We start from the raw sequence: 15,222 nt of genomic DNA, 5'->3' as shown, positions 1-15,222 counted from the left end.
TCATTTTTCCAGTGAAGTAAAGAGGCCTACACCTCTCAGTGAGTGGAGGCTGGTGCGGCCAAGCAGGGAGAGAGAGAGGACTGCGCGCGCTCAGGCAGGACAGGAGGGCGCGCGGGACATCAGCACACCGGCCGGGTCAAGGAGCTGCAAAGATGGAGATCCGACCAGACAGGTTTAAGGCGGTCGCGGGCAAAACTCTGGGGAAAATTCACAGGTACACACTTATTCCAAATATTCCTCACTCAATTGTGATTTTTCCCTTTTTCACCCGTTTCCTGAAGATAGTTTTGTCTGAGGAACACCGCAGTTCATCATGCTGCGGGTTCTCCATCCTCCTTCTTCTAAACACTAACTCTTTGGTTGAGGGAAAGTTTGTTCTTTGTCGATTTGAACTGGAAAAAATAGGCGACTGTTAAACAGCAAACATCATGTAGATAGAAGTCCAGCTTGGCACAGCGCACAGAGCAGTTAAAGATGCTGAATGAGGGAGAAAGTGGATATAAAATGCTGGTGATGGAGAAAAGATTTGGCTGTCATTTCGTTGTTATCTTGGTTTTTGATACGAAAACAAACCAACCACTTCAGGTAGAAAGTAAACCAGAAGTCCAAAATTGAAATATTATCTAGAGGCATTTTTAGAGCACAAAGTGTAATGAATATTGTGTATTTATGCTGTGAATGCAGCATTTGAGTGGGCTTTATTATCCTTGCATACTTATATATTTTTTCATTTTACTTTTGTCAGATTTGGCCAGATTGTGTTTATTGGTGTTTTAGACGAGAAAAAAGTGACGTTACATAATGTTTCCGTGCATTGGCACGACCTGGCTGAATGAGAGCACTGAGCAGATGGAGCCAAAGTCCTAAACTAGCCGTCAAATCTATCTATCTATCTATCTATCTATCTATCTATCTATCTATCTATCTATCTATCTATCTATCTATCTATCTATCTATCTATCTATCTATCTATTTGCGTTTAAGTATCTTAGTTTTTGTAAACTTAAAATGAAAATGAATCTAAATATAATAATTAGATATAACCAGCTATAATAATACAGTGTATTGCCATATACTACTCAAGTCTAGCATGGAGGTCAAATAGATTCCCTAATATTAATTTAACATAGTGGTACAACGTGACATTGAACAATATTTCACTTGTTTTTACATCCTATATTGACACAGTTTATTTCATAGTCTCCAGAATAAATATTACATTTTGGAAAATGTAGCAAACTGGAGTTTTAATTTCAGTCCTTTGACAAAAGCTACTTCTGTTTTTTTCTGATCACTGAACCATGAGCTATTCGGCCATTATTCATGAAATCTACCAAGGACACTTACTTTAAGAAACAGTTTTATACAGCAAAGCCAATAATGTAGGCACTTTGTGAGGCTGATCAAAAAACCTCTGCAGCGTTCAATTCAGAACAATGGATCTTTGAGAGAGTTTGTGAAGAAGCAGATCTTCACTGTAGTTTATGTCTATGCCAATGCAATTTTTAAAGAGAAAGATCACCATTGCATTGCTTTCTCTCATTCATAAATGTTTTAAAGTGCCATATATATATATATATAAATAATTAAAATATCAGTTAAACAACACAGATCGGTGTGCTGATAATATTTCAGTCAAAAAGAGAGATTAAATACACTGATAGAACCTGCCGCAATAACCATTGCGTTAAGCTTTCACTCTCTCAGGATTTGAGGTAGCAACCAAACGTATAAATCCTGTCCTGAAATAGCCTGTTTTTCAGTCCAGCTGTCGAGCCACGCAAATCCCTAAACTCTCCCCTCCCACTCACTCCATCCCTGCCCATGTCACTTCCTCCAGCCGCTCCCTCTTCCATCCATCCATCCATCCATCCATCCATCCAGCCATCCATCCAGCCATTGAGCCATTGAGAAGCCAGCACAGACAACTTTTATCCTATCGGGGTCTCCCAGATTAACAGACATGCAAGGCATTTTCTCTCTGACTGGTCGTGAGCCATGAGCACGGCCACGGCTGATGCTGTGAGAGATGTGATGTATGGGATTGGATTCAGATTGGTTTTAGTGGGCGTTTCTTCGGCTTAACTAGTGAACACTGGTTTTATGTGGCCGCAGTGTTGGGTACAAGCAGATGTTTTATATAGAAAAGTGAATATGTGCTTCAGATGGATGTGAAAAATATATGATTGTGTGCTTCGAGGCGTGTATGTGCAGAGGGCATCCCTGCACTGTGTGGATAGATGAGTGTGTCTGTGTGCAATCTCACCACCTCACAGACAAAACCGTGATCCCTCCTGATGAAAGCAGCCAGGAGTTCATCTATTATTTAAACATTTTCTCCATCAGAATGCATCTCCTGTTTCTATATTAAACTCCACTAGGTAAGCATAAACTTCAGCACTGTAAGGTCAAGCACACTCTGCATCTCTCCTCTTAGAATTCTTTTTTTTTGTTTAACATCTTTAAAGGAATGCCCAAATATCATGTGTTCATCTCCTCTCTGTATATCAAAGAAGTACTCCACAGCACTACTTGAAATCTTATCACCCAGACTCGTGCTACAGTGGTCCCTTCAGCACCAAATGCAAAATCTCCAGTAGCACCCCATGGACATTTTGCACGCCAGGAAAAAAAAAGGGCCCAAAGACTTTAAATGAATCTGCTATTTGTCTACATCTGCAGAATTGTATGGCTCCACAAGGAGAGTTTATGTCTCACTACACACAAGGCAGTGCAGAATATAAACAGGTAATCCATTTTTAATCCATTTTACTTGCGGTAGAGTGCTTCGTTTTCATTTGCTTTACGCAGTGGTCTGAAATGTGGTTTAAATAAAATATTTGAATAATGGTAGGATGAACTAATTACAGTGTTTGAATCTGCAGGAAGAAAAAAGTGTTATTTTAATCATAGCATTCATATCCATTGAAGAATTATTGTCAGTTGTTCTATAATATATTGCAGCATGTTCTTGACATTAATACTTTAAGCACACCCAGATACGTGCACACGTGCAAGCCCAGAAACATGTGAAGTGTAACACTGCAGTTACTTTTGTCACTTTTGCAGAGTACGCTGTAGGTGGCCTGATGCCAGACATAAATATGTTCATAAAGGAAGAAAAAAATGATGTGAGAGATGTCAAATACAACATATGCAGTGCTAGGAAAATCTGTCCTAAAATCTGTCCATCTCACATTAGTCCATCATTATAATTATTACAACTGTAACGATGGCAGTGATAACGTTAAAGCTAAAACCAAAAGATGACCCTACTCTAACTTTACATTTACACTTATGTACTGTCCATCACCAGTGTGGCACTCTTTGTACCTGTATTGTGGCTACATGCATACAGGTTTATGGAAGGTTCTTTACAGATGATGAATCTATCAAAGTTATCTATCAAAATTGAGCAGTTTGGAAAGTCAGCTAGTTCCTGATTATTGGCAGCAATGCTGTGTGTATCCATAATGTCAGCACACACATATTTACACTGCCTCTGTGTGTTTAAGAAAACACTGTGACCACACAGCAGACCTGAAGCATCTTCATACATCATTATATGTAATCTGAGGATCATATTATGACACAGCTCTGTTTATTTCAGCTGTCTGGTAAAGGTAATGAGAAACAAAGTGTGTGTGTAAATGTTTTGTTTTGTTTTTGTTGTTGTTTTTGTTTTAGGGGGGGGCTTATCTGAATCAAGATAACCCAAGGAGAGATTAAATTGTATTAATTACTGTACAGATTGTAGAGGCTGCTTAGGCAAATTTGTAATTTCCAATATTGGGCTATACAAATGAAATTGACTTATGTGAGTACATGTGCAGGAATAAGTGATTGAGTTATACTATATGAGCGTTTAGATAATAGACTCTATGAAGGTCACGAGTGTGTGTGTGTGTCCACATGACAGAGAGAGTGAGAGAAAAAAAGTGGTGTGACAGGATGGGGAGGAGGGTGCCTCCCTGGGTGACACAGTCCCACAGAGACCCAATCTGTTCACTTCGGGGAGAGTGAGAGGCTCATGGAGGAAAGGGGGAGACACCACTACTGAAAATTACAAAATGACTGCAGAAATTTGCATTTAAAAATGTAAAAAAAAACATCTGAACCACAATTAGAGGGTGAGAGGGAAACAATTTTAGTTATTATTTTAACTAACTTTATTATTTTAGCAAAATGCAGGATCAATTCAGCACATGGATGTAGTGGACAAATAATGACCAGGACGTCTGGCGTTATATAATATTTTTAGTGTCAACCTCCCTTGCTGTCTCTCTCTATCATCCTCTTATGAGAGGATTACAAAGAACGCTCTGTGAATTGGTGAATTTAATATACAGGGTAACAAAAGTCCCAGGTCAGTAACCAGCACGTGAGCGTCACAGCGGTGCTACATACATACAAAATTACATTATAGCATTATTTCATCATCAAGAGAAGAGTAGTGCAGATATTTACCTCCTGGTGAAAAGAAACAATAGTGTTCTATCATACTGGCTCTAAATAAAAATGTCACATGTGGTTAAATGAGGAACAATTACTGAGCATTCATATTGATGATTAGGAATACTCAATGTAAAAATGATAATCTTTTTTAGTATGTGTGTATTTTTAAGTTACATCTACTAAACGATCACCTCAAAAGTTGCATTCATTGAATCAAAGAGTTCAAATCCAAAGTGTAAAGGCACTGAAGTCTTTTTCCTGTCTTATTTTATGTTATGCAGGTTGAACTTGAGTCCTATGCTCAGGTGAAGTGCACAGTTTGAGGTGCGAGTAGTTACTAGGTCTCCACTGAGCCTGCTACTATTGTAATTATGATATTTCAGAGAGCCCTGAGGTCACGGGACTCCTGCCTGCTCATGCTCTCTCGCTCATTAATTGTTGCCAGCTGAGACCAATCACGTCCTCGCTACGCTAACGAGAGACGCTACATCAGCTGAGTAAAAAACTCACAGTGTGGTGAGACTCACACGGAGGCAAATATCCAGGGACAACTCTTCTAATGTGTGTGTGTCTCATACCTTTACATGCACAGGAATCTCCATTTTTTACCAACCAGGCAGTCACAGTGACAAATGATGATTTATGTCAAGATAACAGTATTTATGTGTAACCTGAGAGGCCTGTGCCAATTTAAAACACCTTATTAGAATATCAGAAGAGGGAGACCCACAGCTAGTCAGCTATTCTGGGATGTTTGCATAAGCATTAAACTGAGATTGCCCTTTAGTGGGAAGCATCGGTAATTAACATCTTTTTTTTTTTTCGCTGTGGGCTAGCCTCGTTAGCTGGTAGCATATGTGTAGGTGCCAGGCTGCAATCTGTCTTGAGGTTTAATGAGGACTCAGAAGAAGGATACTGAGCTCCACTCATGGGGACGAGTCAGCACGTTTGTTTGATACAGAGAGGATAGCAGTGAGTGAGAGAGTTGCCAAATGATTCAAACAGAGAAGATGTACACACTTTCCTTACTTTTTGATCATCAATTTAATCCCATTTGTCTTGTGTGCTGAGGTGCACGTGCTAAAGCTCCATTACAAGAGGCCAGTGCCAATTATGGGTGCAACTGACAATTGTTTTCAGTGACTAATCTGCAGATTATTTTCACGATCAATCATTAGTCTGTGAACTGTCAGAAAATATTATAGATGCAATAAAAGATGCAATTTACATGTTTTATCTGACCAACAGTCCAAAACCAAAAGATATTCAGTTTGTTATATATGACTAATAATAGATGGAAATCTTCACATATGAGAAGCTGAAACTAGTAAATTGTTGGTATTTTTGCATGAAAATGACTAAAACAATTATTTGATTATCAAAATAATTACCAACTAATTTTCTATTTCTCTTTTGACAAATAAATTGACTAATTGTTGCAGCTCTCTATCAAAATACATATGATGGCCTGCATGTGCTGTAGCTAAAATAATAATGGACAGGCGGTCAAACAGGTTTTTTCTTTATAAATAAATCTAAAACAGAATATTTCAGGAAGCATTAAATGTTTGATATGAAACTTAAAATACCCGTAAGTAAAAGCAATGTGATTCAAAGGCCAGCACGAACCTCTGTGTTGTCACAGAGAGAGAAGCATGCTGAACCACGCCCAGTGCTAGTCTGCCCTTCCATATTCATTTCCGGAAGTAAATCATTTTTGTAATCCTAATCTGAATGTTGTGACAGATTAAGAGAGAAAGAGAGCGAGAGAGAAAGAGAGAGAGAGAGAGATTGAGGATGCAGCTTCTCTAATCTCTCTCATCTCTAAACGTTGCTTTACAAGTGTAGTTTTTCTGTTCTTTGGGTTCTACTTGACAATCAGAATAGTTTAGTGAATTGATAATTACACTGGCATATCTTTTGTTTCTGTTTTGTTTGTTTGTTTTTTGGCTGGTTGCATTAATGTATAAAGAGATTATGCAGAGTCTGCTGTGAGGAAATGGGGGAGGGAGTAAAATCCACATGCATAACTAAGAAATATAACGACTGCATGGCTGAGACAGAGTGTACAGTACATGCAGAGACAGACAGGCTAGTAGATAGATAGATACTGACAGATTATGGTGTAAAAGCTAGAGTGAATTATTTATCTCACCCAAAAACACTTCAATAATTAACGAGTGTCAGAGTCTGACTTGTCTTGTGTTAGCGTGCGTGAATAAGTTATTTTGGAGTTTCAGTGTGCTGAGAGCCTGAGAGAGAGAGAGAGAGAGAGAGAGAGAGAGAGAGAGAGAGAGAGAGAGAGAGAGAGAGAGAGAGAGAGAGAGAGAGAGATTGTCTCTAATATTTGCCTGGAAAACAGAGTGGTGTTCAATGCAGTAAGCACATATTTTTGTAGCATATTTGCAGCTTAAATTTGCAACACCTCTCTAAAAAATGCAATCATCCTTGTCACATGGAACAAATCCTTGTGGTGATTGTGTCTGTTTCTGTGCATAATTCTCCAGCTCACTGACTAACTGGATCAGCCCAATGGAAAGTGGACGGCACAACACACAAGTGCGCTTCGCTGTGAACTCAGACATACTCAAAAGTACACAGAAACACACACACACAGAGGGACTATATATAAATATATAAACATATATATGTGGAAGGTGAGGTGGCACTATGTCTGATATATCTGGAGAAACAGGTCTGTTTTCTGCAGATACATGTTTCTGCATCTGTGTGTGTGTGCATGGGTGTGTGTGTGTGTGTGTGTGTATGTGTGTGTGTGTGTGTGTGTGTGTGTGTGTGTGTGTGTCTATGTGTCTGTGTGTGTGTGTTTAAATAGTGGGGGGTGTTGTTTAGAGTATGGAGGTTGTAATACACAGATGGCTGCCCTCCTGACTTCTCTGTTTGACTCCTGTGGAAAAAAGTGCCACTCGCCATTTGACAAAAAGTCAAAGTCTCACGCAAATTGAGAATTAGCCAAAATAACAACACATTTTTATATCTTTTAAGACAAATTTGACAACTCAAATAATCTAAAGGGAAATGCAGAAGGTCCCTGTCTGACAAAAAGACATTTTCGACAGATATATTTTGGAATATAACAATCACAATTGTGATACACTTTCATCTCAGTTTAGCAGTTTAGGCATGAATTTTGAGTCAATATTGCCCATAGAGAATGTAGAAACCGATGTTTTGTCAAGGAGGACATCTAAAAGACTTCAGACTTCTGCCTTTCACTACTTTCATTATCTCCATTTTTTTCATTGTTCACTCTTCCTTGCTTTCTACGCACACTCATGCTATCTGACTAACCTCACAGTATAAGACGACATGACTTTCTGTTCAGCAACACGACTGTGCTAATTGTGGTTAGATGCAGATCTACAGAGAGCTCCTGTTTGTGCCTGAGAGCAGGCATCTTGAACAGCACCAGTGTGGCAGCAGGTCCCAGGCGTCCTAAAGGAGCGGACACTGGGGGGATGTGCTGTTGTAGCGAACTAACTGCTCCACGGCTAGTGGCAGCTGCTTCCACACACTGGGACACGCTGACTCAGACACGACCCCAATATGGTGCATGTAGTCTGCATGGAGATGTGTGTATGTGTGTGTGGGTGTGTGTGTGTGTGGGTGTGTGTGTGTGTGTGTGTGTGTGTGTGTGTGTGTGTGTGTGTGTGTGTGTGTGTGTGTGTGGGTGCGTATGTGTGTGTGCCATCGAGGAGAAAACACATACTACAAAATCTCTGCAGTAACCACATGGATGAAGAAAAGAGATACATACTTCTTGTCCCAGCTCCAAAATAACATGATGACATGAAAAATATAAGATCAAAATTACATTTTAGAAACTACTATAAATGTATAGATTTGGTGAACTGTTGTGCTGACTCCAAGTCACCATTTTTTCTAAATTGCAAGTCAAATTGATTTCTCTTTAAGGCATCATCTGTACCGGAAATGTTCCTTATGCTACCAGGAAATCCCCCCTTGAGCCACTATTTCCATGTTATGCAAGTTTTTATCCCCATGTGGAGCTGTGCCTCAGTGTGTCACCTCACTGTAACCTCTCCAACTTCCCCTCATTTTCACAAGAGATGTCTCCCTGTGTCCCCTTTTTTAAGTGAAAAGTGCTTAACTATTTGCATGTATAAGCTAAACAATAAGTGAATATATCCAGAAAATATTGTGTTGCACCCTTGGATTGAACACCTCAATCAATTTGATGCATTGTTTTTGTGTCTCTTCCCAGGCTAATTGAAAAGCAACAGCCCAATGGAGAAACCATCGAGTTATCAGCGGAGGGCCGTCCTGAGCTGGTGGAGGAGAAGGAGATGCCGGTGGTGGACTGTACCTGCTTTGGATTGCCGAGGCGGTACATCATCGCCATCCTGTCTGGCCTGGGATTCTGCATTTCTTTCGGCATCCGGTGCAACCTGGGTGTGGCCATTGTAAGCATGGTCAATGATCACACTGTCTACAAAGGCAACAAAGAAGTACTGGTGGTAAGTGGCACAACAGAAATCAAAGTTTTTATACCTGCTGTTGCTGCATCTGTCTGTCTTCTGTAGGAATGTTTGCACTGTTAGACAAGCATCCCATGCACTGCATTTTTAAGAAAGAACAAAGTCATAGAGCAAATGCTGATATCACTGAAGCGTCATTGCAATAGACATATTTAAGCATATATATTCTATTTTTTTAAATATTTCCTCATGTTATTCCCTACCACAAATGAAACTATCCTAATAATTTCATGAAATATACATATTATTCAGATCAAAATTGAGATGAAACAATTTAAAAGATAGACTTTGGTTATGACTATCTTTAAAATCTTACCGTGTACAGCTATCCCTTCTGTTTTAGAGGGAACATATTTTCAATACATGTATCTGTTTCCAGGCTGCACAGTTCTCCTGGGACCCTGAGACAGTGGGGATGATCCACGGCTCCTTCTTCTGGGGCTACATCGTCACGCAGATCCCGGGTGGTTTTATATGTCAAAAATTTGCAGCCAACAGGTAAATGTCTTCAAATTTACAATGTCTTCTCCAATGTGGGTTTCTCTGTAATCTGAATAACTTTTAATTGGTTGATTGGGTGACAGTTCATTATTGGTTTGGTTATAAAAAAGCACACACAAAAAATTGAGTTTGACACACTTTGTATAAGCAGATGTAGCAACATAGAAAGACTGACCATCCTTTGTCAGTTGATCATATGTTTCTTTTTTCTCATCATTCTTGTTCTACTCTTGTTTCAATTCAATCTGATGCAGTGTGTTTGTCTTTGTGTGTTTAAGAGTGTTTGGCTTTGCCATAGTAGCCACATCAACCCTCAACATGCTGATTCCCTCTGCCGCTCGCTGCCATTACAGCTGTGTCATACTGGTCAGGATATGTCAGGGCCTTGTCGAGGTACAGTATGTGTCTGCGTGCACACATGCTAGCAGTTCTCTGTATATGACCATGTGAACACATTGAATGCAACATCAAGTGTTGTTTTTTCCTGATTATCTCGTGTCTTTCAGGGTGTTTCATACCCAGCCTGCCACGGGATCTGGGCCAAATGGGCTCCTCCACTGGAGAGAAGTCGATTAGCAACAACAGCCTTTTGTGGTAAAGTTTCAACGTCAATGACAGATCCAGAAATAATAGCACATATTTTCTGCACTCAAAATGCTTAGGATATTCTATGACTAAAAGGTGAAAAATTTAATTTGTCACTTTTCTTCCTGTTTGATACCCTCTTAGGGTCCTATGCAGGGGCGGTGGTGGCCATGCCTTTAGCTGGGATACTGGTGCAATACACTGGGTGGTCTTCAGTATTCTATGTCTATGGTTAGTATCCTTATAGTCAAATGTGTTTGTGTTACTTGCTGCGGTCACTGGATGTTACTGTGCTGTCAAATACAGTATAGCAGAGGTTCTCAAAGTGGGGTCCTCGAGAGGGTTCTTGAGAAAATGGGAATCATTTATTTTCACTGTAATTTCATCCATAAGTAACACAATGACAGAATATTTGATTATTTTGGTCATGGGTTTCATACACTTTTTCTGAAAAAGTTGTCATGTAATCTCTACATGGTGTTCCAAACCTTTGAGTGTGCTAACTTTGGGCACTGGCTTACATTCGGGAATTTTTAAAATATATTGATAAGTACTTGCATCTCTTTATCTGCTTCTGTACTGAGAGTGTTCACTGTACACTCCCTCATCTTCCTACAAACGCAACACAGTTTACAGCTGAGCTTCACGACATCAACAGCGACCTGTATGGAAATCTTAGTAGTGACCTCTTTCATTTATCTTCTCTCTTTCTCTCTTACTACTGTACCCTTTAACTCTCCCAGGCAGCTTTGGGATATTCTGGTATTTGTTCTGGGTTCTGGTGTCATATGAGAGTCCTGCAGCCCATCCCACCATCACACCGGAGGAGAGGAAGTACATTGAAGAAGCAATCGGAGAGTCTGCATCATTTCTCAATCCTCTCCATGTACGGTGTTACATGATGTTGATTTGTTTTAATTTTACAACTTGTGGATGCCCAAATACATATATTCGTTACACGTTTACACGTTAACCTACACACACACACACACACACACACATTCAGCTGACTCTCCAGTGGATCCCAGTAATATTTTATTCCTTTTCTCGTCTCGTCTTGTCTTCTTCCGCTTATCCGCTTTTTTATTCCTTTTCATGGCAGAAATTTAAAACCCCGTGGAGACACTTCTTCACCTCCATGCCAGTCTACGCCATCATTGTTGCCAACTTCTGCAGGAGCTGGACTTTCTACCTGCTGCTTATCAGCCAGCCTGCCTACTTCGAAGAGGTCTTTGGTTTTGAGATCAGCAAGGTGAGATCATATAATCTATAGAGCTTCTCAGATTTAGTTTATAGTAACTATAGTTTGACCTTGAATCCAAACTGTTTCATCTTTTGCCACAGTTGCATTTCCCAAATCTCTACATCGGAGGTGGCGAGCGCAAAGTTATTATGGCCCATAATCAGAAAAGCCTCAATTAAGGAGTATAAGGCTCATATTGTAAAAAGCTGAATTTTCCATTAAAATTGAAGGTTCATGTGATCCCCACGCTCAAATTTTATGACCAAGGAATAAATTATAGAGACTCATCTCTACAAACCACCTGAGAGTGTCATTAAACTGAAGATTCCTCTAATAAAGAATCACATTTAGGTTATGAAAACCAGTCTTTCATATTGAATTATCTATACTTTGTGAAAAAAATCTAGCTGGGGTGTCAAGACACATTTTGAAGGACCAGTTGTAGGATTTAGTGGCAGCTGTAGAAACATGGCGTTTCAACATGCAATGAAAGAGAACCCACTCCTTATGTAGATATAAAGGGCTCATTCTAAGGTAACATATAAAATAATTATTATTTTCAAATGATTATACACTAATTTAAACATACTTATGAATAATATATTCTGCTAGATGCCATTAAACTCTACACATTAGTCCTTTATCTGATCTTCAGCCGTTCATTGTCTCTAGTAGTAGAAATAAAAACAATATTCTGGTCTTACTTACTCTCCCCTTTCCTCTTTCAGGTGGGTATGGTGTCAGCTTTGCCCCATCTGGTGATGACAATCATCGTGCCCATTGGAGGCCAGTTGGCAGACTACCTGAGAACCCACAACCTGATGTCCACCACCAACGTCAGGAAGCTCATGAACTGTGGAGGTGAGCGTGTCAAACATTTAAGGGTGGTGGTTGGAGGAAGGGGGGAGGAGGAATGAAAATGAAGAAGAAAGCTTAGGACAGTGAGAGCAGAAACTTGATGGGCTACTGCAGTAAGACATGATTTAACAACACCGCTATTTAAGTTTGTGTATGTAAGTGCTCAAATGTTTATGCTTGAATATTGTGAAATGCTGTCAAAATATATGAAAGATAAATATTGGCTGCATAAAAGAAAAATTAAAGTCAGACTTTGAGACTAAAAAACGATATATCAGCCCTACTTAAAGAAACCTCAGAATCTTGAAGTAAACTCAACATACCTGTCCCTAAACAGAGTAAAGTGCAGCCAAATACCTGTCAGCTGTGGGTGATACTGAAATAACATTTTACAGACACTCACACAGAAGCACATTTCGATCTTTGCTTTAGTGTAATCAACACACAAGGAACAATCACACTCTGACAAACTAACATAAATCCTGAGTTCAACGAGCCCCAGTTGTTTTAAACTTCTTTTGTATACTCCCTTCTTCTGTTAGTTTTTGACGAGTTTACTCGGATGTTTCAGGTTTTGGAATGGAGGCCACCCTCCTGCTGGTGGTGGGATACTCTCACACAAAAGCGGTTGCCATTTCCTTCTTGGTCCTTGCTGTTGGTTTCAGTGGATTTGCTATCTCAGGTATGAACAAGGCTATGAATAAGTTAGCTTGATATCATCAGACCTCTCAGTAGCTCAGTGATAATTATTAAATCAACAATTTGTGAGAACATTGGTATTTAACAGGTTGATGCCCTGTTTTAACACTAATGAGTGCTTCATGATGGTCAAAACTTCAACAGTAAATCTCAGCCCTCATCTGTTTTTCTGTACTGTGTTGCTGAGAGAAATATCAGTGCATGTGGGTGTTTTGAAAAAAAAACTGTTTCAGTAACACTGAAAGATGAAAACAGAAATTGGGGACAATGATGCTGTGCATTGTTTTTGTTGCACTCAGGGTTTAATGTCAATCACTTGGATATCGCCCCTCGATACGCCAGCATACTGATGGGCATCTCAAATGGGGTTGGAACATTATCTGGAATGGTCTGTCCTCTCATAGTAGGAGCCATGACAAAGCACAAGGTAAAACACATTAACTTCTATCAACTTTTCTTTTACTTAATATTTTAATGGTAAATCAGAGACACTTACTCTTGAACTCACCTATGTTTGATATCTTTTACATCATTCCAGACACGTGATGAGTGGAAGTATGTCTTCCTGATAGCTGCCCTTGTTCATTATGGAGGAGTGATTTTCTATGGTATGACTTGACTATGATTAAATAGATTAAATTTTGTAAGGCATGTTTAGAAGACTTCAGTCGTAAAGGTTTTTTTTTTTTTTTTTTCTCACCAGGACTCTTTGCATCAGGAGAAAAGCAGCCATGGGCAGACATAGAGGACACAAGTGAGGAGAAATGTGGAATCATCGATGAAGACGAACTGGCCAATGAGACAGAGGAGCTCTACCATGGAGGTGGGCAGTACGGGGCCATGAGCCAACAGGTGGCTGGTTCCAACGGAGGAGGAGGAGGAGGAGGGGGAGGAGGAGGAGGAGGAGGCGGGGCTGGATGGGTGTCGGACTGGGATAAATCTGAGGAGTATGTGCAACCTCCTGGATACAACTCTTACATGTATGGGGGAGAAAAGGAGCTGACATAGAAGAAAAGCTGACACGATACACATTTAAAAAAAATTCAACAAGATAAAGGAAAGAGGAAGATTGTTGTTGGAGAGGGATTGTAAGAGAGAGTCACTGCAATACTGAATGGACCTGCTGTGTGCTTTTGTACAATATTTACAATTGCACTTATCAAAAGTACGCATCTGATTCATTCCATTGTGCGTGTGTGTGTGTGTGTGTTTGTTTGTGTGTGTGTGTGTGTATGGGTGTGTGTCTGTGTGTGTGTGTGTGTGTGTGTGTGTGTGTGTGTTTGTGTGTGTGCACGTGCATGTCAGTGTTAGAGTTGTTAATGTGCATAAACACATACAGTATTCATTTGCAAAAACTGAACTTATCTCCCACACTTCCTTCCTGCTCCTGTGCTAGTTGTGATTGGTCAGGAGTTCGGTTTCCATGACATCACTTAGGAGATTCTGTATGTATGTGTGTGTGTGTCTGTGTGTGTGTGTGTATGTGGGCTTTTTGCCTGTACAGCAACTCTCCCAAGCCACTGGCATTGTATTGTATTTAAACTTTTATGTGTAAGCCTCACATTTCTGTTTTTTTGCTGGAAAAGCACTTCTGGGATTTTTTTTTAAATGTGAACATTTTGAGCTTATTACATTGTCCAAATGATCAAATATAAAATGTGATGTCGTTAAAAAAGCTTACACTCAATTGTTCCAGTATATATTACTCTCAATTCTCTCAGCTATAGTAGATATCACAAACTAAAAGTAAAATATGTTTTTATGAGTGAGGGTCCTTGCAGACTATCGTAAGACACTGGAAATGCATCCATTTAATTTTCCTTCATCACAGCAACATGATATTTCCAAAGCATGCATAATTAAAGTATATGGTATTCAACATGGGTTCATTTACTGTAGTTGGTACTTAACCTTTCAATCAAAGAGGAAAATGGTGCTTAGCTGTTGTATCATTCTGTGTGAAATGCTTTTGTTACAACAGGCTCCCCTTTGTGTGCTTTATATGTGTGTGTGTATTTGAATGTGCACAAAGCTGCATGTGGTGTCTAGCTGAATCTCACCTGAGTCTGACCTAACTAGGTCATGTACAGCTAGGCTTATGGGTCACAAGGCACATATCATGAGCAATCATCTGACACTTTTAACTTTTCATTTGGTGTGTACGGTCCCACTGGAGAGGTGGCCTGTAAAGACAAGTAAAGTATGCGTGATATAGTGATTTTAAACCAGCGTGGGACTATAATTCAAATATTCCCAGGCATCAAAGAACATGCTGCCTCTGTTTTTGCCTTTTTCTGAGTCTTTGTGGCTGCCTCTCCACCTGTCTTCCTGCCTGTATTCAACAACATGTTCTCTGTCTTC

At 39.7% G+C, this 15,222-nt stretch overlaps 1 protein-coding gene across 1 annotated transcript; it reads left to right on the top strand.

Moving 5' to 3' along the window:
• Positions 1-152: 152 nt before the first annotated feature.
• slc17a7a (solute carrier family 17 member 7a) lies at positions 153-13,869 on the top strand. The gene is made up of 13 exons (XM_053338316.1): positions 153-214; positions 8,702-8,954; positions 9,355-9,473; positions 9,755-9,869; positions 9,983-10,070; positions 10,206-10,292; positions 10,805-10,947; positions 11,164-11,313; positions 12,033-12,165; positions 12,734-12,844; positions 13,161-13,288; positions 13,400-13,469; positions 13,565-13,869. The coding sequence occupies exons 1-13, from the start codon at positions 153-155 to the stop codon at positions 13,867-13,869; spliced, it is 1,764 nt and encodes a 587-aa protein (XP_053194291.1).
• The last annotated feature ends 1,353 nt before the right edge of the window (positions 13,870-15,222 follow it).

This window comes from Scomber japonicus, chromosome 18 (assembly GCF_027409825.1).
Source record: "Scomber japonicus isolate fScoJap1 chromosome 18, fScoJap1.pri, whole genome shotgun sequence".
NCBI classification, from domain to species: Eukaryota; Metazoa; Chordata; class Actinopteri; order Scombriformes; family Scombridae; genus Scomber; species Scomber japonicus.
Note: the sequence above shows the minus strand (reverse complement) of the source record. Positions and strands in the feature narration are given on the sequence as shown.

Excerpts from the sequence above, each read along its gene's own strand:
- slc17a7a (XM_053338316.1), top strand. The coding sequence starts at position 153 with ATGGAGATCCGACCAGACAGGTTTAAGGCGGTCGCGGGCAAAACTCTG. Across the intron at positions 9,870-9,982 it reads TATGTCAGGGCCTTGTCGAG|GGTGTTTCATACCCAGCCTG; the intron begins GTACAGTATGTG and ends CGTGTCTTTCAG. Across the intron at positions 10,293-10,804 it reads TTCAGTATTCTATGTCTATG|GCAGCTTTGGGATATTCTGG; the intron begins GTTAGTATCCTT and ends TAACTCTCCCAG.